The sequence below is a fragment of the Oryctolagus cuniculus genome, chromosome 4 (assembly GCF_964237555.1).
Source record: "Oryctolagus cuniculus chromosome 4, mOryCun1.1, whole genome shotgun sequence".
Classification (NCBI taxonomy): Eukaryota; Metazoa; Chordata; class Mammalia; order Lagomorpha; family Leporidae; genus Oryctolagus; species Oryctolagus cuniculus.
Window position 1 is genome coordinate 145,159,789 of NC_091435.1, and position 22,417 is coordinate 145,182,205.

The following is a 22,417-nucleotide window of genomic DNA, read 5'->3' on the forward strand; positions in this document are numbered from 1 at the left end:
AAGTAAAGGTAGAAGTGAAGCTAAACATTTGTTTCATTATCTGAAACTTTCTGAATTTTTAGTGGCAGTGAAGAAGCCCTTTCTAATGAAGACTGTGAAAATGTTTACCACTTGGTATACTCAGCACATCGCCCTGTTGCTGTGGCAGCTGGAGAATTCCTTCATAAAAAGTGAGTTGTTTATCTCTGAAAACAAGTTGTTTTGTGTTTTGTTGTTGTTTATAGACGACTAATATGATTGAACACAGTGCCAAAAGTGTCTATTTCAAATTCTAGGAGTTGTGATAGCCTTAAAACATAGGTACATAGCATGACTCGTACCCCTTAGAAAGGTGTAATCCAAAACATATTCCAAGGCAGCCGGTGCCACGGCTCAACAGGCTAATCCTCCACCTAGCAGCCCCGGCACACCGGGTTCTAGTCCCCGTCGGGGCGCCGGATTCTGTCCCGGTTGCCCCTCTTCCAGTCCAGCTCTCTGCTGTGGCCAGGGAGTGCAGTGGAGGATGGCCCAAGTGCTTGGGCCCTGCACCCCATGGGAGACCAGGAGAAGCTCCTGCCTTCGGATCAGTGTGGTGCGCCGGCTGCAGTGCGCTGGCCGCAGCGGCCATTGGAGGGTGAGCCAGCGGCAAAAGGAAGACCTTTCTCTCTGTCTCTCTCTCACTGTCCACTCTGCCTGTCAAAAAAAAAACAAAAACAAAAACAACATATTCTGAGGAATCTGTGAGGATGGTTCTCACTTAGGGGTGTAAGTAAAGATTGGCGAATTACATGAACTCTCCAAAAGCTACTGAGATAATTGATACACAAGCTTTTTTGCCTTTTAAAATTGTGGTTTCTGGGGTCAGTGTTTCGCACAGTGGTTAAATCGCCTCTTGAAATTCCCACATCCTCTATCATAATGCCTAATTCAACTCTCAACTCTTCATACTCTGTTTCCAATATGGCTTCCTGTTAATGCAGACTCCGAGGCAGTGGATGCTGGCTCAATTACTTAGGTCCGTGCCATCCACATGGGAGACCTGAATTGAGTTCTGCTTTCCTGAATTTGGCCTGTCTCAACCCTGGCTGTTACAGTCATTTGGGGAATGAATTAGTGGAGGGACATTCTGTCTGTCTGTCTGCCTTTCAGATAAAATTTTTTAAAAGTAAATTTAATTATAAAAATTTGAGTTCTTATCTTACCTAACAACATTTGTGATCTAAATGTAACACGGTATCACCTTCAAAATTCCTGCCAACTTTGATTTTTTTCCCCCTTATTCTCTCCATTGGGTTGAGGATTATTTTGGTCAGTAATGCATAGTGATACACAATTGCAATTTAATTTTAGAAAATCATCTATGTTTTTGGCAAAGCATAGAACTAATGAGAGTTTATGAATGTAAACACTCCTATGACACACATTTTTGATCATGATTTACTAGTTTATGTTCTATAATTTTTTAGTAGATTGATTTGTTCTTAAATATGCTGCTTTTCTGCATGTAGCTTTTATTTTGTTTTATATTTGGTATCTTTGCTCTTGGTTTTAACTTAGTGGACTTGATTATTGGCAGATGAATCTAGAAGTCCATTCTGTTTACTAATTTATGAGTATGCTGAAGCATAGGTATAAATCATGTCCTGAACAACTGTTGTGCATCAATGGTTAACTTTGCTAATGAGCAAGCCTGGACCTTCATGCGTCTTAGTGTGTGTCTGCATCGTAGTGCTACAACATGTAATTCTCTGCTCAGTTGTACCTCTGAAAGTAGAAAGAGTTGTTCCCAAGTGAAAAATCTTTCTTAAGAAGAAAGCCAGCTACTAGTGCATGTCTATAGTGGAAAGTGAAGAAGAAAATCCAGGTTTTCAGGCATGAGTTTTAAAATAGTGTATTGAATTTGCCAGTGACTTTGATGTTTGTGGTTACAGAATAATGCTATTTCTTTGTTTATCTTGAGATGTTGTCAGTCACAGATAGAAAGAGTGCACTATAGTTTAAACTTCTTCCCTTTTTCAGGATTATTCTTAGCCTGTAGTTTCTACTTAAGTTTTTAAAAAGTTTGTTTTTGTAGAAAGTATTCCTTCTAAATTGCTTCTCAGCCTTTTGGCTGAGATCAAGTACAGAATGTATTGCTTCTGTAACTTAAAAGAGAAAATAAACTAAAGAGGTTTGTTTTGTATGGAATACTAGGCATAAACTAGTAGTAATTGAGTTAAGTCCTTGCATATATTTATTTTATCTGCATGATATTTTCCTTTAAATATTTGTTTTCATTTATTTGAAGAGAAAGAGAAATAGAGATCTTCCATCTGCCTATTCTCTTCTCAAATGCCTGCAACAGCTGGGGCTGGACAAGGCCAAAGCCAAGAGCCAGGAACTCCATCTGGATCTCTCACATGGGTAACAAGGACCCAAGAACTTGAGCCATCACTTCCTGCTTCCTATTATGCACATTAGCAGGAAGCTAGAATTAAAAGTAGAGCTAGCATGCTAACCTAGATACTGTGATAAAAAGATGCAGGCATCCCAAACAGCAAATTAACTGCTGTGCCAAACACTCACCACTATGTTATATTTTTCTAAATTTGAAATACTTGTCAGAATTTTAAAAATTGGGATACATTACATAAACTCCTGATTTATTTGTGAAAACAGTCATTCTTGGGCAAATAAATGAAAGCTTCACTCTAAAATCTAATTTTAGGTCCCTGCCCTACAGAAATTCACAGGTTGATCTTTTGGATTTTTTTAATGATCTCTTTTTGTTCTTAATTTTTCTTTTCTTTTTTTAAAGATTTATTTACTTGAAAGAATTACACAGCGAGAGAAGGAGAGGCAGAGAGAGAGAGAGAGAGGTATTCCATCCGCTAGTTTACTCCCCAGATGGCCATAATAGCTAGAGCTGAGCATATCCAGAGCCAGGAGCTTCTTCCACATCTCCCACACTAGTGCAGGGGCCCAAGGACTTGGGCCATCTTCTACTGCTTTCCCTGGCCATACCAGAGAGCTTGATCGGAAGTCGAGCAGCCAGGACGTGAACCGGTGCCCATATGGGATGCCGGCACTGCAGGTGGTAGCTTTGCCTGCTACACCACAGCGCCAGCACCCTTAATTTTTATTTTCTTGAAGGGAAGAGAGAGATCACGTTTCCATCCATTGGGAGGATCACCAAATGGCTGCAACAGCAAAAATTTAGCCAGGGTGAAGTCAGGAGCCAGAAACTCTACACAGGTCCCCCACATGGATAGCAGGAACCCAATTACATGAGACATCACTTGCTGGGTGTGCATTAGCAGGAAACTGGATGAGAAGCAGAGCTGGAATTCAAACCCAGTCACTTCCATATGGGTTACAGGTGTCTCAAGTGGTGGCCTAACCTCTCAGCCCAATTCCTGCTCCTCATACTTTTGTTTTTAAATCATGATTAATTCTTGCATTCCTTTTTTGCTCATATACTAATAGTTAAAACAGAACTCAACCCAACATAATTCAGTGGAGTGACATTAGTGTTAAATATCATCTAGTAACAAAAATGTTTAGCTAATTTTCTAACAATACTTAAGAACTGCTCAAGGTGCCCTTCTTCCATGCAATGCTGTGAGTAAAAGGAAAATTGCAATGAACAAAGAAAACACCCCTGTTGAAAATTCTATGCTTGGGTCCCTGACATACACATGAGAGCAACAGACTGATTTCTAGGTTTTTTAACTTCAGTCTGGCAATACAGATGTTGAAACATTAGGGGAATGAACCAGCAGATGGAAGGTCTTTTTTTCTGTCTCTCTTCCTCTTAAATAAATGAAAATAAATTATTTTAAGACTTAAAAAGTAAAGGTTATGAGGGGTGGGTATTTGATGTAGTGATTAAGACATACCTGGCACTCTGTATCTCATATGAGTGTTCTTAGGTTTGAGTCCCAGCTCCACTTCTGCTTTCACCTTCCTGCTAGTGCACACACTGCAAGGCTGCAAGTGATGATCCAGGGATTTGGGTTCCCGCCATCCATGTAGAAGGGCCAGATTGAGCTTCAGGTTCCTGGCTTCTGCCTGGCACAGTCCCAGCTGTTGCAGGCATTTGAAGAATGAACTATCACATTGAACTTCTCTTTCTGCTTTTCAAATTACTTAATTATTGAAAATAAAAATTTTTATTGTTATTGCTTCAACATTTGGTTAGATGCTATCATTACATTATTATAATTATGAGTTGTAATTGTAAATCAATATTTAAGGAAATAGAGCTTAATTTATAGTTACATACTCTAGTATCAGTCACATAGGATAATAACAGTACTTTGATTTTCATACATATTTGAACATTGATTATTCACCAGTAATAAGTTTTCTTTTATATTTTATATATTATTATTAAACTATATGAAATTGTTCAGATCCAACCATTTTTTACTTACAAAGACATCAGTGTATTTGTATTGAAATAGATTAGTAATCTGTGATCTTGTTGCTTCTCTTTTTTGTAAGTACTAAAATTTTTTATAGTGAAGGGAAATACTGAATTTCCTATCCATGTACATTTGTAATATTCTTGTCTTATTTATTTGTAGACTGTTTAGCAGACATGATCCACAAGCAGAAGAAGCATTAGCAAAAAGGAGGGGAAGGAACAGTCCAAATGGGAACCTCATTAGGATGCTAGTTCTTTTCTTTCTTGAGAGTGAGGTAAAAAAATTTTAATGTTACTCATTTTTTTATTAATTGCTATATTAAATAAAACTGTCATTTGATTCATTATCACTAAGATTTTAATCATTTGATAACAAGCTTGTTTTTTATAAATTACTTCCAAGATTTGCTTGATTTTGGAATCAGTACTCTACCTTTTGTTGGGAGAGACTCTGAATATGTATGTAGGTGTAGATCAACTATTGGTAGTATAAACTGGCAATTGTTAAACTTTTACAGTGCTCCACTATTGCAGTACTGTGTTTTATCATTACTTTTTGTTTTTCTTGAAGCTGTGCCCATGGTCTTTAATTATTGCTTAAGTAGTTTATTGAAAGTTGTCAAGCTGTTACAACTGTTAGTACAATCTTATTTGAAAATGATTTGATAAGGAGAAAGAAAAATATGTATTCAAATATTTTAATTGATAGTTGTACAAATCCCATAGCAATGTTTCCATGTGCTATAATCAGTTATAATTAACAATCATAGTGTAGTATCTACAAGGATCTATTCTCACAGCCTAACTTCGGGTTGCCTACTTAGCTGCTGCTTTATACTTTGTGTTTCTTTCAGAGCTAAACTAAACAACTGTGCATGAATGAACTTCTTGCTTTAGTAAAGCATGAAAATAGAGTTAGGAATATAGTAAAGAACAGAGATCTAGGGTTCTTAATTTTATTTTGAAGAAGTCTTTTAAATTTATATTGGAATGTCTGGGAAGAAGAGAAATTTTTTAAAGATGCTTTGGGGGCTGGCCTTTTGGTGTAGCATGTAAAGCTGTCACCTGCGATGCCAGCATCCCATATGGGTGCCAGTTCATGTCCCAGCTGCTCCACTTCTGATCCAGTTACCTGCTAATTATAGCAGGCCTGGGAAAGGCAGTGGAAGATGGCCCAAGTGTTTAGGCTCCTGCACATACATGGGAGACCTGGATGAAACTCCTGGCTTCTGGCTTCAGCCTGGCCCAGCCCTGGCCTTTGGGACCATCTTGAGAGTGAACCAGTGAATAGAAGATGGATCTCTCTCTCTATTTCTCTCTCTCTCTGAATAGAAGATGGATATCTCTCTCTATCTCTGTAGCAGTGAATTTCAAATAAATAAAAAGATTCTTTTCTCAAGTTTGAGCATGCTAGAGAAACTCTCTAGAAATAAGGAAGCGAGTCACAAAGAAAGAGTCTGTATGAAAAAAAAACTGAAAAATACGGGGACTTTAGGATAAAGCAAGGAGGAAAGTGATAAAGAAGTTACTGATGTTTTCTGAGTTGGGAATAGATAAAGACTAAAGTGAGAAAAGCAGCTGGAGAGTTAAATTTGAGTAAAGAATGTACATAAGAATAGTGTTTTAAATGTGCATACAAATCTCCTGGGGATCTTGTTTAAAATGCCTGTGCTTATCTGATAACTGGAGTGTGAGCTGAGAGTCTGCATTCCTGCAAAGCTCCTAGGTGATGCTTATGTTCCTGGTTCAATGACCACACTTTGTATGGATTTAAAATACTATTTTGTTCACGGAGCAGTTGTGGACACATTACAGAATAAAATGCAGTATGTTAATTTTCAGGATATCTAGTAGCTATCACAGTTATGATAGACCATTCCAGTTTTTATATCTTTAGTGTCCCCTAGGCTTGAGAGGAATAAGATCTATAAAGTATTGTTCAGGGGACATTAGGTACAACAGTTCTGTCACTGCTTGGGATACACACATCCAGTATCGCAATGCATGGGTTTGAGTTTCAGCTCTACTTCTTATACAGCTTCCTGCTAAAGCAGGTCCTGGGAGGCAGCAGGAGATTGCTCAAGAACTTAGGTACTTTTTGCCCACTTGGAAAGCCCAGATGGAGTTCCAGACTCCTGGCTTCTGTCTGGCCCAACTCTGGCTATTGTAGGCAGCTGGGGAGTAAACCAAATTTTTTAAAGTATTATGGAAAAATCAAGTCTCTTCTTAAAGATGGCTTTATAGGCACAACAATTTCAAATATTATTAGAGTTGAAACATACAAATATTATAAACTGCTGAAAATTTAGGGGATATGTTGATGTTGGCTAATTGAAATTTTTTATTAAAATATTTTTTATCTCTGAATGCACAAAGACTTAAAAGATATAGATCTCCATTTTAGGCAGGTTTTTATTAAAGCAGTAATTTGTATTACTGTAATGTTACTACTGTATTCCTGTGTTTGTGAAAGTGTTACAGCAGAATTAAAACATATATCTTAATTCTTTGGTATGACATTCTTGTCAGCTGCAAAAGCAACTGCAAATCATAAGAGTTTCTTGTTGATTCATGCTGGTTATATTGGTCTTTATGGTGTCCTGTGCTTCACCAAAAACATTCTTTGTGAAAATCTTTCTTCTTCCTCTCCCCGCCCCCAAACAATACTTTTTGTTATTATCTTTAACTGATATATGTAACCTGCATGTGTTTATGGGGTGTCATATGATGTTTTAAAACATATATACATTGTGTGATGTTTAAATCAGGGTAAGCATATCTGTGTCCTCCTATATCAAATCTTTATAATGAAAGTAGTCAAAAATCTCTGTTATAGCTTGTCTTTTTTAGGAAACCATACATTATTATCTAAAGTTAGCCTGCTATGCAATAAAGAATGCCTTTCTCCTATCTGCTATAATTCATTACCCATTAATCAACTTTCTCCATTCCTCCCACTTTACTACCCTCCCCAGATTCTGTTAACTACCATTCTACTCTCAACTTTAGTGAGATTAACTTAAAATTTTTGCAGCAAGAGCAAGTTCAGGCAGTTCTTTATTTTTAAAGATGTATTTATTAATTAATTTATTTAAAAGGCAGAATGACAGCAAGAGACAAAGAGAGAGAGAAAGAGCTCTCCCATCCATAACTGGATAGGTCAGGCCAGGCCAGGCCAAAGCCAGGAGCCTAAAACTCCATTTTAGTCTCCCATGTAGGGTGGCAAGAGCCCAGGCACTAGATTTGCAGCTTTCCCTGGCTCGTTAACAGTGAACTAGATCCAAAGTAGAGCAGCTGGGACTCAAACCAAACCTCTTATGGGATGTAGTCTTAAGGGATGCTGGTGTGGCAGGCTGCGACTTAACCCCCTTCACGACTACACCAGACCCTAGAAGTCATATTCTTACAGTGTCATGAAATCCTGGTTGTGTCCTACACTGAATTCTGCTTTGTTTGACTGTAATACAAGTTAATGAGTAAAATGTTACTATAGATGATTGAAATATTGAATTTTAAAAAACTTTAGAAATCATAATAAAGTAGAATGAGTCTATATCTTATAGATAAGTGAGAATGACTAACTGGGATTCATTGTCTTACTAGGAATTGAAATAATGATATTTTAATAATAGAATAATAAAAAATGTCAAAGAGATTAATAGTTTAGATAAAATAATGGAAACTAAGATACCTACCTAAGTTACAAGTTTTTTATTTTGGTCTAAAAATTGATTTTTTTGTTGTTGTTGTTGTTTAAGGATGTGTTTGTTTATTTCAAAGACAGGGAGAGAGAGAGGGAGAGGTCTTCCATCCACTGGTTCACTCCCCAATTGACTGCAACAGTCAGAACTGCACTGATGCAAAACCAGGAACCAGGAGCTTCTTCCAGTTATCCCATGCAGGTTCAGGGGCCCAAGGACTTGGGCCATCTTCCACTGCTTTCCCAGGCCATAGCAGAGAGCTTGATCGGAAGTCGAGCAGCCAGGACTTGAACTGGCTGCCATATGGGATGCTGACACTGCAGATGGCGGCCTTACCCACTACGCCGCAGTGCTGGCCCCCAAAAAGTAATGTTTCTAAGCTATCACAGCCTATGTAACAGCCATTGATTTCAGGCAACAAAATACCTCGTATTTTAGATGCATGCCAAATAGTAGGGTAATGGTACTTGAATGTGATTAGTCCAGATTTCCCTGTAGTTAGTGTCTGACCGTATAATTTATAGTACAAACTGTGATACTTTTCAAAGGACATGGAGCTATTAATAATTATATGAAACAAAAGTACTAATCTAAAACATGTCTGATCAATGTGGACGTATAGTCACTCTCCTTGTAGTCACATGGCACGAGGAGGCTAATTGTGATAATCATTTAATATAGAAAATTCACAGCCATATTAATGATTTATCAAATTTCCCCAAAATGTTCATCTGTAGACCATAAATGACAACTTTTGCTTTTTTTTTTTAATGTTATCCAAGATTCACCAATGACTAGATGTATTCCAGCAAAAGTAAAGACCCTAATATAGGTGTGTTTAGAAATTTTTGATTTCTTGGAAAGATTGTTTCCATTAAAGGAGTCACTCTGGGATCCCATTATATCCTGAACTTTTTTAGTTTATTTAGCTATTTGATAGAAGGGTTAAGAGGTAGGGAAAACATGAAATAAAATATTAGGAATAACTTTGAAACCACTAAAAGATGAATCAGAGTATAAATAGAAAGTTGTAATTAAGTCGCCAGGAAGATAAGATTAGTTTGCCTTATATAAAAGCTTAGAGGAAAGTCTATAAAATAAATTCTTAGATCTAGTAGGGTAAAAACCACCTAGATTTAAGTATAAGTTATACAAATTGCAGATTAAAGTTAATTTTATTTTAATTACTATTTACCATAGAGTGACTCTTTACCTGTTAATGAATTATTATTTCTATTCATCTGATTTCTAAAAGGTAAAAAGTATGCTTGAAACAAGTACCTTATTTTCACATTTTTATGGAATTATAACACTAAAAAACTTTTTAAAAATTTGCATTTTCTTTTTTTTTTTTTCAATTTTTAGGGTTGCAGTTCCCTTTTTTTTTTTTCTTTTTTTTTTTTGACAGGCAGAGTGGACAGTGAGAGAGAGACAGAGAGGAAGGTCTTCCTTTGCTGTTGGTTCACCCTCCAATGGCCGCCGCTGCTGGCGCACTGCGGCCGGCGCCCCGTGCTTATCAGAAGGCAGGAGCCAGGTACTTATCCTGGTCTCCCATGGGGTGCAGGGCCCAAGCACTTGGGCCATCCTCCACTGCACTCCCTGGCCACAGCAGAGAGCTGGCCTGGAAGAGGGGCAACCAGGACAGAATCCGGCACCCCAACCTGGACTAGAACCCGGTGTGCTGGCGCCACAAGGTGGAGGATTAGCCTATTGAGCCACGGCGCCGGCCCAGGTTACAATTACTTTTTAATCACAGCTTCTTTCATAGCAATTGAGAGTCCCTCAGGGCCTTCCTTTCTGTAACTTCATCTTTTCATTGTTAGTACATACATAGTATCTGACAAGTGATTGTAGCCTTTCCCCCAATGACCATGTTAGAAATTTTTTTGGCTCCACCTCTGTGGCCTAGCAGGTTAAGCCTCCACCTGCAGTGCCAACATCCCATATGGGCACCAGTTCAAGACCTGGCTGCTCCACTTCTGATCCAGCTCTGCTATGGCCTGGGAAAGCAGTAGAAGGTGGCCCAAGTGCTTGGGCCCCTGTACCCATGTGGGAGACCCAGAAGAAGCTCTTGGCTCCTGGCTTTGGATCGGCATAGCACCGGCCTTTGCAGTCATCTGGGGAGTGAACCAGCAGATGGTAGACTTCTCTCTCTCTCTGCCTCTCCTTCTCCCTCTGTGTAACTCTGACTTTCAAATAAATAAATCTTTACAAAAAAAGAAAAGAGAAATTTTTGTTTATTTTTTCTTTCAAATATGGATTTACCTTTTAGTCTAGCAGAAACTTGAAGACAAAAAGTTCTGTGGCTATAACAGTTAATGTAAGTCAGAACAGTTATTGTAAACATTATGTCAAGCTAATCCCTGACTATATTGTTCTGATAACTGTTGCCAATACTAGTGAATTTGAAGCTCCTTCCAGAAAATGGGCCAATGCATTATTTGTCCTTCCTGGTATACCTTTTTAGTTTTAAATAATTGGCTGTTGATACAAGCAGAATACATTCTACTGCAACTCTACATTATAGTCAAAATGAAGAGCAAATTATAAAAGAAGTTAGCATCTATGTTAATAGTGCTGGCTACCCCATACACAGAATTTTTTATAGGAGCAGTGATAACATAAAAGACCTGAGTTTTAGGATGCCTTGGTTCAAGGCACAGAAATATTAACCTTAAGAATACTGATGCTAATGTTATTATACTACCTAAAGGCTTGAATTGTACCATCATGCGTTCCATTGAAAATCTCAAGCTAAATTAGTCAAGATGAAAGAGATTTTGTCAGTTCGCCAGAACTGTGAGGAATATATTGAAGCTGTAAAGTAAATGGGAATAGACTGGCTATGAATTCCATAGCCGTTGCTGTGTAACCCAGAGTCCTGTGAAACAAAAATAGAAAACATCAGTTATCCCAGTAAATGTACATAGATTAACATGATTTATTAAAAGTCAGGTTAACATTTTGGATTGATATAAAGAAATGAAGAATAGATATATGTTATTACAGACATACTGTAGTCAGAACAATGCAAAAAGTTTTCAAATAAAAGACTAGGTAAAGGCTGGATATAACTAGCAAATGCTTAGAAAAAGCTAGCGGGGTGCAGGCCTTGTGGTATAGCAGGTTAAACTGCTACTTGGGATGTCCCTATTCCCTGTCAGAGGGCCAGTTTGATTCCTGGCTTCTCCACTGTCCATCTAGCTTCTTGCTCATGTATCTTGGGAAGCAGTGGATGTTGGCCTATGTACTAGTTCCTACCACCCACACGGAAGACCCAGATGGAGTACTCAGCTCCTTCCTGGGGATGGCCTAACCCAGCCCTGGCTTTTGCGGGCATTTAGTCTGTGAACCAGCAAATGAAAGATCTCCTTTCTCTGCCATTCTGGTTCTCAAAGAAATGAATATTGATTTAAAAAATAAAAACTATGATGAAAGGTAAATCAGAATTGAAAACCAAAAATATTAAGAGGGACAAAAATTATGTTTTATACTTATGGAATCTATAATCTGTATATATGTCATAATGGAATGTTTACCTATTCTATGAAAAATATGTGTGTTAAGTATAAAAGCATATTTATTGAGCATAAGATTTTTTTAAACTTTGGTGAAATAATGTATAACAAACATGACTTTTGAATATACTGTTCATTGTCATTAAGTATATGGGCATGGATATATAATCATTACTGTTAATCTCTACAAAGCTTTTTCAAAATCTCCCCAAACTGCAACTGTACATATTAGAAAATTTTACCATAGATTTTAATAGCAACAGTTTTGAAGCAATTGTTTTTCAGCTTTTTGCTTTGGTTTTTCGTCTTTGACACCAGATTGTACACCATTTATGCCTGTCACTCTTGGCATTATGTTAATGATGTTCTAAAAATAGTGTCTTTAGAAATGTGAATTTGAAAAATTTCAAGAACTCTCGTAGCAAACCATTACCTGTCTTCTTTCCAAGCATAGATATAAATCAGTATTGTCTACCCCAGTTTTGACAGAATTCACTGGGAGACAATATACTGTGTGTTTGTGGCTGGTGCCGTGGCTCACTAGGCTAACCCGTGGCGCCGGCACCCCGGTTCTAGTCCCAGTCGGAGTGCAGGGTTCTGTCCCGGTTGCCCCTCTTCCAGGCCAGCTCTCTGCTGTGGCCCGGGAAGGCAGTAGAGGATGGCCCAAGTGCTTGGGCCCTGCACCCCATGGGAGACCAGGAGGAAGTACCTGGCTCCTGGCTTCTGATCAGCGCAGCGCATTGGCCAAAGTGCACTGGCCACAGCAGCCATTTTGGGGGTGAACCAATGGAAGGAAGACCTTTTTACTCTGTCTCTCTCTCTCTCACTGTCTAACTTTGTCTGTCAAAAAAAAAAATACTCTGTGTTTGTGACATTTTTGGGAGCCAGGATTTAAGATTTAAAATATTGTAGAAATGAAGTACATAATTAAGGTTAAACAAGGCAGAACATTAAAAAGATCATCAAAATTCACATTGAATAATATTGAGTATGATAGAATTAGGAATAAAAAAGAAAACCAACTCAAGTGCTAAATGTGCCAAGATAGTAGGTAACTAGTAGATCTGAAAAGGTGACCTACATACTTTTGGGCTACTACCTATGAAGAAAAGTATCTTCATTCAGAGGTACAAGTGCACATATAACATAACAGGTAAATTTGTTTTTACCCTTTCTATATGTTTTCGCTTCATTTTTTGAAACTTAGTTTTAACAACTCAAGATTAGGGTACAGGCTATAGTTTGAAAACTCCAGGATGGTTTTAGCTAGATGTCATGTGCCTCAAAGGTGTAAAATTTTTAAAAATTGTTTGTTTGTTTAAAAGGCAGAGTCAGAGAGAGAGAGAGGTCTTGCAGCCACTGGTTCATTCCCCAGATGGCCACAATGACTAAGTACTGGCCAGGCTGAAGCCCAGAGCTTCATCATGGTCTCCCACGTGGATAGCAGGCATTCAAGGACTTGGTCATTTGCTGCTACTTTCCCAGGAGTATTAGCAGGGTGCTGGACTGGAAGTGGAGCAGCAGAACTTGAACTGGAGCTCATGGGGGATGCTACCATTTCAGGAGGCTGCTTAAACTGCTGCCTAACAACACTCACTTCCAAAATCTTTGATATAAGGGTGGAAACATTAATTGTGAGTGGCAAAAATTGGAACAATGTCAACACCTTCTGCCAGCTCGTGTGCCAGCTGCTCTATTTCTGATCTAGCTCCTTGCTAATGGCCTGGGAAAAGCAGCAGCAGATGACTCATGTGGGAGAGTGAAATGAAGCTCCTAGCTTTAACCTAGCCCAGCCCTGGGTGTTGTAGCCATCTGGGGAGCAAACCAGTGGATGGAATATCTGTCTCTCTGTTTCTCCCTCTCGCTTGCTGTAACCCTTTCAAATAAATAAATAATTTTTTTAAAAAGTGACTCATTTTCTTTAAACAACAGTTAAAAACAGACAACCAGGCGTAGTGAATAATGAACTACATACAGCTTATAATTTCTGAAATTCTGCCTGCTAGCTGCACTTTTTGTTTGCTCACCAAATATGTCATTAGACATCTTACCACTGTAAATGTTTAATATAATTGATTGTATGTATTGTATCTACATTATTGACAGTGGATTATGGACTGTATATTATGTTCTCTAAATGGTTCTTGGAGTCATTGAGATGAAGTCATTTTCAATTATGAAGGAAATCATTATTAACTGAAAATATTGCCAGTTTTTTTATTAAATATCCTTTAGTCACACTTGATTTGTTAATTTTAGTTACATGAGCATGCAGCCTACTTGGTGGACAGTTTGTGGGAGAGCTCTCAAGAACTGTTAAAAGACTGGGAATGTATGACAGAGTTACTATTAGAAGAACCTGTTCAAGGAGAGGAAGGTATAGTATTCTCATATGTTTAACATATTGAGTTTCCGTTGATAATCATACCAAAATGTATATATCACTTAAAAATGAATACCTGCAAGCATGCTGTCTTTTTGCCAAAAGAATAATTCATTTCCTGTAACAAGCAAAGAGATTCCAATAGCTAATAACAACTTTCTATATTAACACTACTGCCATGTGCCATGAGTGTTTTAGAATCCATGTAAGCATGGTATAAGATTCAAGAAAGCCTTCTTTATGTTGATTTCAGTCACAAAATACCTTTTGTTAAAATACTGAACTGATAATTTTAATTAGTAATTTAAAAATATTAAGGTGTTTTACATTAAATATATAATCAATATAAAAGAAATGGTACATTTAGAATCTTTCTGCTATATGTATATATGAACCTGAAAAATCTTTTGATGCATAAGAATTGAATTAAACCTTAAACATACTCTCTTTTGTAATACTTGCGTAAGGTTAAGAAATCAGTAAAAGGGTTATATACCTAGTTATTTGACGAATATGAGAAAATAGAATAGTAGCTGAGAATTTCTGAAAAATGCATCTTTTTACACATTTCAGAGTAGTATGCACAGCAAAAAGTTCTTTAGAATGTTTTTTCCTATACAGCATATACTAAGTTTTCAAACTAGCCCATAATAATGCTTTAAAAACTGTTATTTAATTTAAACAGTAATAATCCCAGGAGGTGAATGATACTTTGATGTAAGTAAGGCCAGAATACATTGAAAACCTGGACTTCAGAATATAAAGAAACATTTTTTTAGGGGACACCTACCGCTTATAATACTGACTTCTCATGTTGGAGTCCCATTCCAGTCCCAACTGCTCTACTTCCGATCCAGCTTCTTGCTAATTTGCCTGGGAAAGCAGCAGAGATGGCCCACATTCTTGTTCCCCTGTGCCCATGTGGGAAACCTAGGTGGAATTCTTGGCTTGTGGCTTTGGCCCATTTCAACCATTTGGGGAGTGAATCAGCTGATGGAAGATCTCTCTTTCTCTCCCTCTCTGTCACTCTGCCTTTTCAAGCTAATTAATTAATTAAAAGAAGATGGTCCTCCCTGTTACTAAGTTGAAAGGGCCTTCTGCTTACTGGGTTAAACCCCTGGCTGTACTCTTGGTTCCTTTCACTTTTGTGATCACAGAAACATGGACTACTATTCTTAATTTTTTTCCTCTTTATTTACTCATGCTGAGTTCACTGACTTCATACATTCTAAATCTAACTAATCTTTTTATCTTAAAATTATAGTTTCCTAGTAAGTATCAATTCTCCTTCTAATTACTACTGCCTAATCAATATGTGAGCAGAGGGCCACAGCATAGAATTTAGTGTTACATTCCATCAATTTTCCTTCCCTTGCTCATGGGTATAAAATTAGTAAAATGCTAGAGTAGGTAAGAAATTTGATTTCAGATTCTAAGTCATATTTTTATATCTCTTCAAGTTCTAAAAGGTTATTTCCGTGGAGAAGGGTGACAGGAAGCTTCAAGGGTGGTATGCTCTCTTACTAACTTTTTACTACCATGTAAATCAATAAATGATAATTACTGTTTCTGTCAACAGGTTAATCTCAGTACATTTACTATATACTATGTACGTAGTAGTAGGCTCAATGAGGTGTTTCATTCTGGTTTAAATTCACTTGAAATTGAGTTTCTCTGACTTCTATTCAAGAGGTTGATTTGGTTTGGCTTGGAGTTGGTTGGTGTAGTTGAGCTAGAAAAGTGATTTATAAGGTGAGAAAAGTCTTAAGTCAGTTTTATGGTATTGAATCTGGGTAGGCAAGAGCTGAGAAATTAGACATGACGAGTACAGACCATATTCACATAATCACTCAATTTTTAACATGTTTCTTCATTTGCTGTATTATTTATAAACTTTGGTATAGAAAGGCATCCAAATTGATTTCAAAATGCTGCCACTAACCTATTTTCAAGACTAACTAGAAATTAAGTTATATTTTATATAGGTGAAGTACGATAAAATTCCATTGGAGAAAAGTCTAAGTTAAGCACTTGGATATGTAGGACTTAAATTTGGGAAAACATACATTGTGTAAGACTACCAATATCACCTTAAATCACAGTTGACGGTAGCCTTAAGATTATCATACAGTGGCTTTTTTTTTTTTTTTTAATTTATTTGAAAGGCAGAGTTACACAGAGGGAAAGGCAGAGGCAAAGAGAAGTCGTCCATCCACTGCTTCACTCCCCAAATGGCCATAAAGGCCAGAGCTTGACCTATCCAAAGCCAGGAGCTTCTTCTGGGTCTCTCATGTGGGTGCAGGGGCCCAAGCATTTGGGCCATCCTCCACTGCTTTCTCAGGCTCCAAGCAAGGAGCTGGATTGGAAGTAGAGCAGCTGGGACTCGAATCTGCCCCCATATGGGATGCCATCACTGCAGGTGCTGGCTTAACCTGCTACACAGCAGCGTCGACCCCCTTACAGTGTTTTTAAGGGATTTTTTTTTTTCTGTTTGGGAGTCACAAAGCTGGATAAATTTTAAGTGTTATGTGAAAGTCTGGTTTTTTGTTAACAGCTCAGCCATCAGATAAGAAGGCAACTATCACCAAGTTGTAAGTGCTCTGGGTCTCTCAGTTTCTTCAACTATAAATCAGCAACTGTCACTAGATAATTTTCATTGGTCATTTCTGGTGCTAAAATTCTATGATCCAGTTGATGGGTAAAGTAAATGTGAATAAATTCTTCAAAGTAGAGATAACTGCTTCATTCATCATTTTAAAAATATTCAGTGGGGCCAATGTCATGGTGTTGCAGGTTAAGCTACTGCCTGTTGCTCCAGCATCCCATATGGGTGTTGATTTGAATTCTGGCTGTTCCACTTCTGATCCAACTCTCTAATGCACCTGGAAAAGCAGCAGAAGATGACTCAAGTTCTTGGGATGCTGTGGGAGTCCTGGTAGAAGCTCCTAGCTCCTAGCTTTTGTCTGGCCCAGCCCAGGCCATTGCAGTCATTTGGGGAGTGAACCAGAACATGGACGATCTCTCTCCCTTTCTTCCCCCCTCTCTCTCTTTCTGTCTTTCAAATAAATAAGTAAACCGTTAAAAAATTATAATAATAATTCAGTGTACTGGACCAGTGTTGTGGCACAACAGATTAAGCCATTGCTTTGGACACAAGAATCAAGTCCCAGCTATTCTGCTTCCTGCTAATGTGCCTGGGAAGGCAGTGGAAGACAGCCCCTGCCACCCATGTTCAAGACCCAGATGGAATTCCTGGGTTTCTCAGTTACTTTGCCTTTCAAATAAGTACATAAATAAATGTTTTAAAAAATATATCTTGATTATAAGTGGTAAATATTATCTTAAATACTATAGGAACAGTATTAAACCAGGTCAGCTCACTTCCATGTGGAACATACATTCTTGCCGAGAAAGCAAACACAGTCAAAATGTTCAAAATGGTAATAACAAGGAGAGATCCATGTTTCAGTTGACTCCTGACAGAAGACCTGAAGAGGCCCTTTAGGAATAGGAAACTAATGGGTAGTGATGAGCCATGGGAAGTGTCAAATTAATACTGACGAAGTAGAGATAATATGCAAAAAATAAATAAAATTCCCAAGAGTAAGAAAGATTTGTAGTTATAGTGTGAACCAAATACCTGTTTGTTGTTATGGTTCTAGCTGTCTTTTGTCTACAACTTAAGGCTTGCTTTGCTTTTAGTTTTATTATTTTTGCTATCGTATCCCAAAAGAGATTTATTTCAGTTGAATTCCAACTGTTTTTGAGTCTACCGTATCTCCTCATTCAGGAAAAATTTCTAAATGGATGTTTTCAAGTGAGAGAGTAAATTAACAAAATTGTTGACTTTGGACACTGCAGAAGTTTGGGTGGATTTTCCTATGTACAGGAGACTTGTGTGTCTCCTCACTTTCTAGAAGACTGGATTTGCTTCCTAAATAAATGAAAATTCACTGAATTCAGTGATAAAATTGTTGTTCATTTATTCCTGGCCAAATGTAAAAAATAACAGAATTTTAGAATCTTAAAAATACAATGTAGTTGTTCCTGAGTGTAAAGCTTTGTGACATTGTTAGGCATTAGATCATGGGAGTATAGATGGAAAAGCTCTGAGTTTTTCTGAGATAAACTGTAGTTCATGTGTTTCCCTAAGACAGTTAAAATAAAATTGACTGAATTAAGATGTACACAACACATTATTGTGCAGAATAATTTTGGCATAGAATAAAGGACAGGAGGTTATTGTCTTTGTTTACCTTTTCATTGCTTTTCCCTAATCCATTTTAAAATAGTTAATGTAAACTTTTAAACTCTCATAGGGCAGTTATGGTTTTTTTTAGACTTAAATGCTTCTCTAACATTTAAATCTATTGGTCTTCAACATATGTAAGTATGTGGAAGTTAGGGAGAAAGATAGAACTGTAAATTATTGAAATTATCCTCAGCATCCATATTTTAAAAATATGTATGAATGAATTCAACAAGAAAGCACAAAGTCTTCCTGAAGGAGACCTGTTTTGTTAAATAGCATAAAAGAGATCTCAAAAATGAAGAGTTGTGTTATGTTCCTACTAGAAAAGCATACAAAAATACCAGTCTTATAAGTGTAATATATAATTTTCACAAGATACCAGTCATAATTGCAGTGACTTGTGAGAGTTCTCAGGGATTAAATGAGAACAGAAGCTAAGCAAAAGGATTTTAAAGTTTATGAGGAGGCCGGCGCCGCGGCTCACTAGGCTAATCCTCCGCCTTGCGGCGCCGGCACACTGGGTTCTAGTCCCAGTCGGGGCGCCGGATTCTGTCCCGGTTGCCCCTCTTCCAGGCCAGCTCTCTGCTGTGGCCAGGGAGTGCAGTGGAGGATGGCCCAGGTGCTTGGGCCCTGCACCCGCATGGGAGACCAGGAAAAGCACCTGGCTCCTGGCTCCTGCCATCGGATCAGCATGGTGCGCCGGCCGCAGCGCGCCGGCCGCGGCGGCCATTGGAGGGTGAACCAACGGCAAAGGAAGACCTTTCTCTCTGTCTCTCTCTCTCACTGTCCACTCTGCCTGTCAAAAAATAAATAAATAAATAAAAAATAAAAAAAGAAAAGAAAAAAAAAGTTTATGAGGAATGTTAAGCTCCTGTTTGAAAGGGTGGTGTTAATGCTGAAGAGCACTGACTCTGGAATCAGACTAGCCAGTTCATAGATTGAGTGCACTACTGTATGAGTGCTTTGAAAAGTTGTTTAAGATTTCCCCATCTGTAAAGTAAGGATAGTAGTTCCCATCTTGGAATTGTTTTCTGGATAAAAGCAAGTTAGTATATATAAACTACTTACAATAGTGTATTATACATAGAAAATAATAAATTATTTGCTATTAATATTGTAGAAATTAAAAAGCAGGAAAAGCACTAGGTGAGGGAAACTTAAATATTCAAATTGGTTATATATTAGGTTGTAGCAGATTATAAATCTCCAATAAAAACAGATGATGTCATAAAAATATAGAAATAGGGACAGGTGTTTGGCCTAGTACTTAAGATGCTGGTTAGAATGCCCACAAATTACATTGGAGTACTTGAATTTGACTCCTACTCCAGATACTTTTTGCAGCTTCCTGCTAATGTAAACATTAGAAGGCAGCTTACACTGGCTGAAGTGATTCCTGCCACCCGCATGTGAGACCTGGATTGAGTTCTTAAACTTGGTTCCCCAGCCATTGTGGGCATTTGTGGAGTAAACCAAATAATGTGAGTTTTCTCTACCCTTCTGTTTTTCCACCTCTTCTCTCCCTTTTCCTCCTTCTCTCCCTCCCTCCCTCTCTCTCTCCCCTTCTCCCCCACCTCACTTTCTCCTTACCTCTCCCTCCCCCTGCCTCTCAAATAAAAATTTAAAAGTACACATACATGTATGTGTATTAGTAGAACTTAATAAATAATTCAGAAATAGGCCCAAGTATGAAGTCCTATATGAAAGGCTTAAAACATATTTTTAAATGACCTGAATTCAACAAAAAAAGTCTGGTTTATTTAATAGTGGTGGAGGTGTAATTGTCTTTATATCTGGTAGGAATAATTAGGCCTATACTTCATCTTAATTGGCATAAATAAATGCCAAACAGGTTAAAGATATAAAAGTGAGTGAGAGGAACGAAGAGCAAAAGGAGAAAAGAGTTAAAGAACAAGTGAAATCAGCAGAGAAAGACAGAAAAAGGAAGAAGTTAGGAATGTATTTTTTTTTAATTTCTAGGACATAGGCAATTTTTTAAAAAGCTTTAAAACAAAAGGAGACAGATGTGACTTGGTTAAAAAAAAAAAAAAATTTTTGTCTGATAAAACACACTGTGATGAGTCTTGACAAAAGATAAGCTGGGAGAGGCCGGCGCCGCGGCTCACTAAGCTAATCCTCCGCCTGCGGCACGGGCACCCCGGGTTCTAGTCCTGGTTAGGGCGCCGGATTCTGTCCCAGTTGCTCCTCTTCCAGTCCAGCTCTCTGCTGTGGCCCGGGAGTGCAGTGGAGGATGGCCCAAGTGCTTGGGCCTTGCACCAGCATGAGAGACCAGGAGGAAGCACCTGGCTCCTGGTTTTGTATTGGCGCAGCGCGCCGGCCGCAGCAGCCACTTGGGGAGTGAACCAACGGAAGGAAGACCTTTTTACTCTGTCTCTCTCTCTTTCACTTATTCTGCCTTCAAAAAAAAAAAAAAAGATAAGCTGGGAGAAAATACTTGCATCATTCAAAAGACAAGATTTCTACCCCTAATATAAAAGTGTTCTCCTTAGATGGGTAAGAAAGATGAGCAACAGTAGAAAAGTAGGCAAAGATTAACTAGAAAAATATTTTGCTAAAAAATAAAATGTATGTCACTTTACTAATTAATAGAAGGATCAATATAACAATGAAATACTATTTGCCAGTCAAAAATTAGAGGGGTTTATAATGTAAAGGGCCAGTAAGGATATAAAAAACCAAACATTCTCACTATTGCAGTTTGAATGGAAAATCGCAGGAAATAATCTTATGATTTGTGTCAAAATTTTGCCCTTTGAGCCATTACTCTCATGAATTTATTCTATAGAAATAAATCAGTTTCATTAACATATGTATTAATAATTATTGCAGTATTACTCTTGGTATCAAAAATCTGGAAATAATTTGAGACCATAAATAGAAGATTGACTAAACTGTGATACATAAATTTAGTAATATTTTATAATATTTAAGGTGTTTGTATTTATATTGTCTTGAAAGATAATAGAAGTCTTAATTTGAGAAAAACATTTGGCATGATCTTTTTCATTAAGCAAAAAAGAAAAGCCTAATTATGAGTTCTGAAATGATGTAGAAGGAAATACAGTAAAATGTTTGCATTGCCTAACCAGAATAACATTGGAAGAAACCAGAGTTTATTATCTTTTTCTTTAATTTATGAACTTCTTGTTTTATTTATGACAGCAAATACATATTCTTTTAAAAAGGAAAAAGATTGCTATGTACAGAGCTTAACTTTAACCCTAATATAATCAGTAATGATGTTTGGAGTTTTTTATAAGTGTGTTCATTTTTAATATATGCTTTTTATAAAACTGTCTACTCATATTCATGTATTTTGTCTTGCTTTAGCGATGTCGGACCGACAAGAAAGTGCTCTTATAGAGCTAATGGTTTGTACAATTCGTCAAGCTGCTGAGGCACATCCTCCAGTGGGAAGGGGTACTGGCAAGAGAGTAAGTTACATTAGTGACAAATCTACAAAAAAGGCTTTTAATGTAATGAAATGTCCTAAGTATTTATATATTTAACTGATATTTGTATCTCTAAAAAACATTTCCAAATGAAATGTATTATGGAGATTCATCTTTATATCCTGTCGACTATGCTTGAGTTCCAATAAGTAGATTCTTTTCCGCATGTTCTCATTGTACCTATACCTGTTTCTATTCTGGTATTTAATTAGTACTTTAAAAATTTTTGTATTTATATCTATTAAAAGTCTTTAGAGGTAAGAGGCAAACCATATAATTTGCAAACTGCTAGTTAATCTTTAAATTGGTGTTGTTTTGCATATATCTTAATTTCCTTTTCTGTGAGATGAACTAATAATACAGGTATTATTTGTATTAAACATGAGTTGAAATAAAGATGTCAAGACTAATGGTTGTGTTAGTATGAAGAGGTAAATAGACCATGTCTACTGAAAAAAAGTGTAAGACTGGGAAGACTGGGAAGTTTGGACCCCTGCCACCTACCATGGCAGAGCCAAATAGAGCTCCTGGCTTCATCCTGCCGAAACCCCAGGTATTATGGCCATTTGTGGAGTGAATCAGCAGATGAAAGGTATCTATGTCTCTCAGTCACTCTGCCTTTCTAATATATAAATAAATCATTAAATTCAACATATCCTTGGGTTTTTTGTTTATTTGTTTTTTAAAAAGCTGAAAAATGTAA

The 22,417-nt window shown here is 37.4% G+C and overlaps 1 protein-coding gene across 6 annotated transcripts in view; it reads left to right on the forward strand.

Moving 5' to 3' along the window:
- The window catches only part of STAG1 (STAG1 cohesin complex component), a 381,944-nt gene that overhangs the window by 285,810 nt on the left and 73,717 nt on the right, over positions 1-22,417 (forward strand). For all 6 annotated transcript variants that reach the window (XM_070072781.1, XM_002716398.5, XM_070072783.1 and 3 more), the window contains 4 exons: positions 63-170; positions 4,548-4,662; positions 13,866-13,983; positions 21,593-21,696. In XM_070072781.1, the coding sequence (XP_069928882.1) occupies positions 63-170; positions 4,548-4,662; positions 13,866-13,983; positions 21,593-21,696 (445 nt within the window). The remainder of the gene's footprint in view (positions 1-62; positions 171-4,547; positions 4,663-13,865; positions 13,984-21,592; positions 21,697-22,417) is intronic.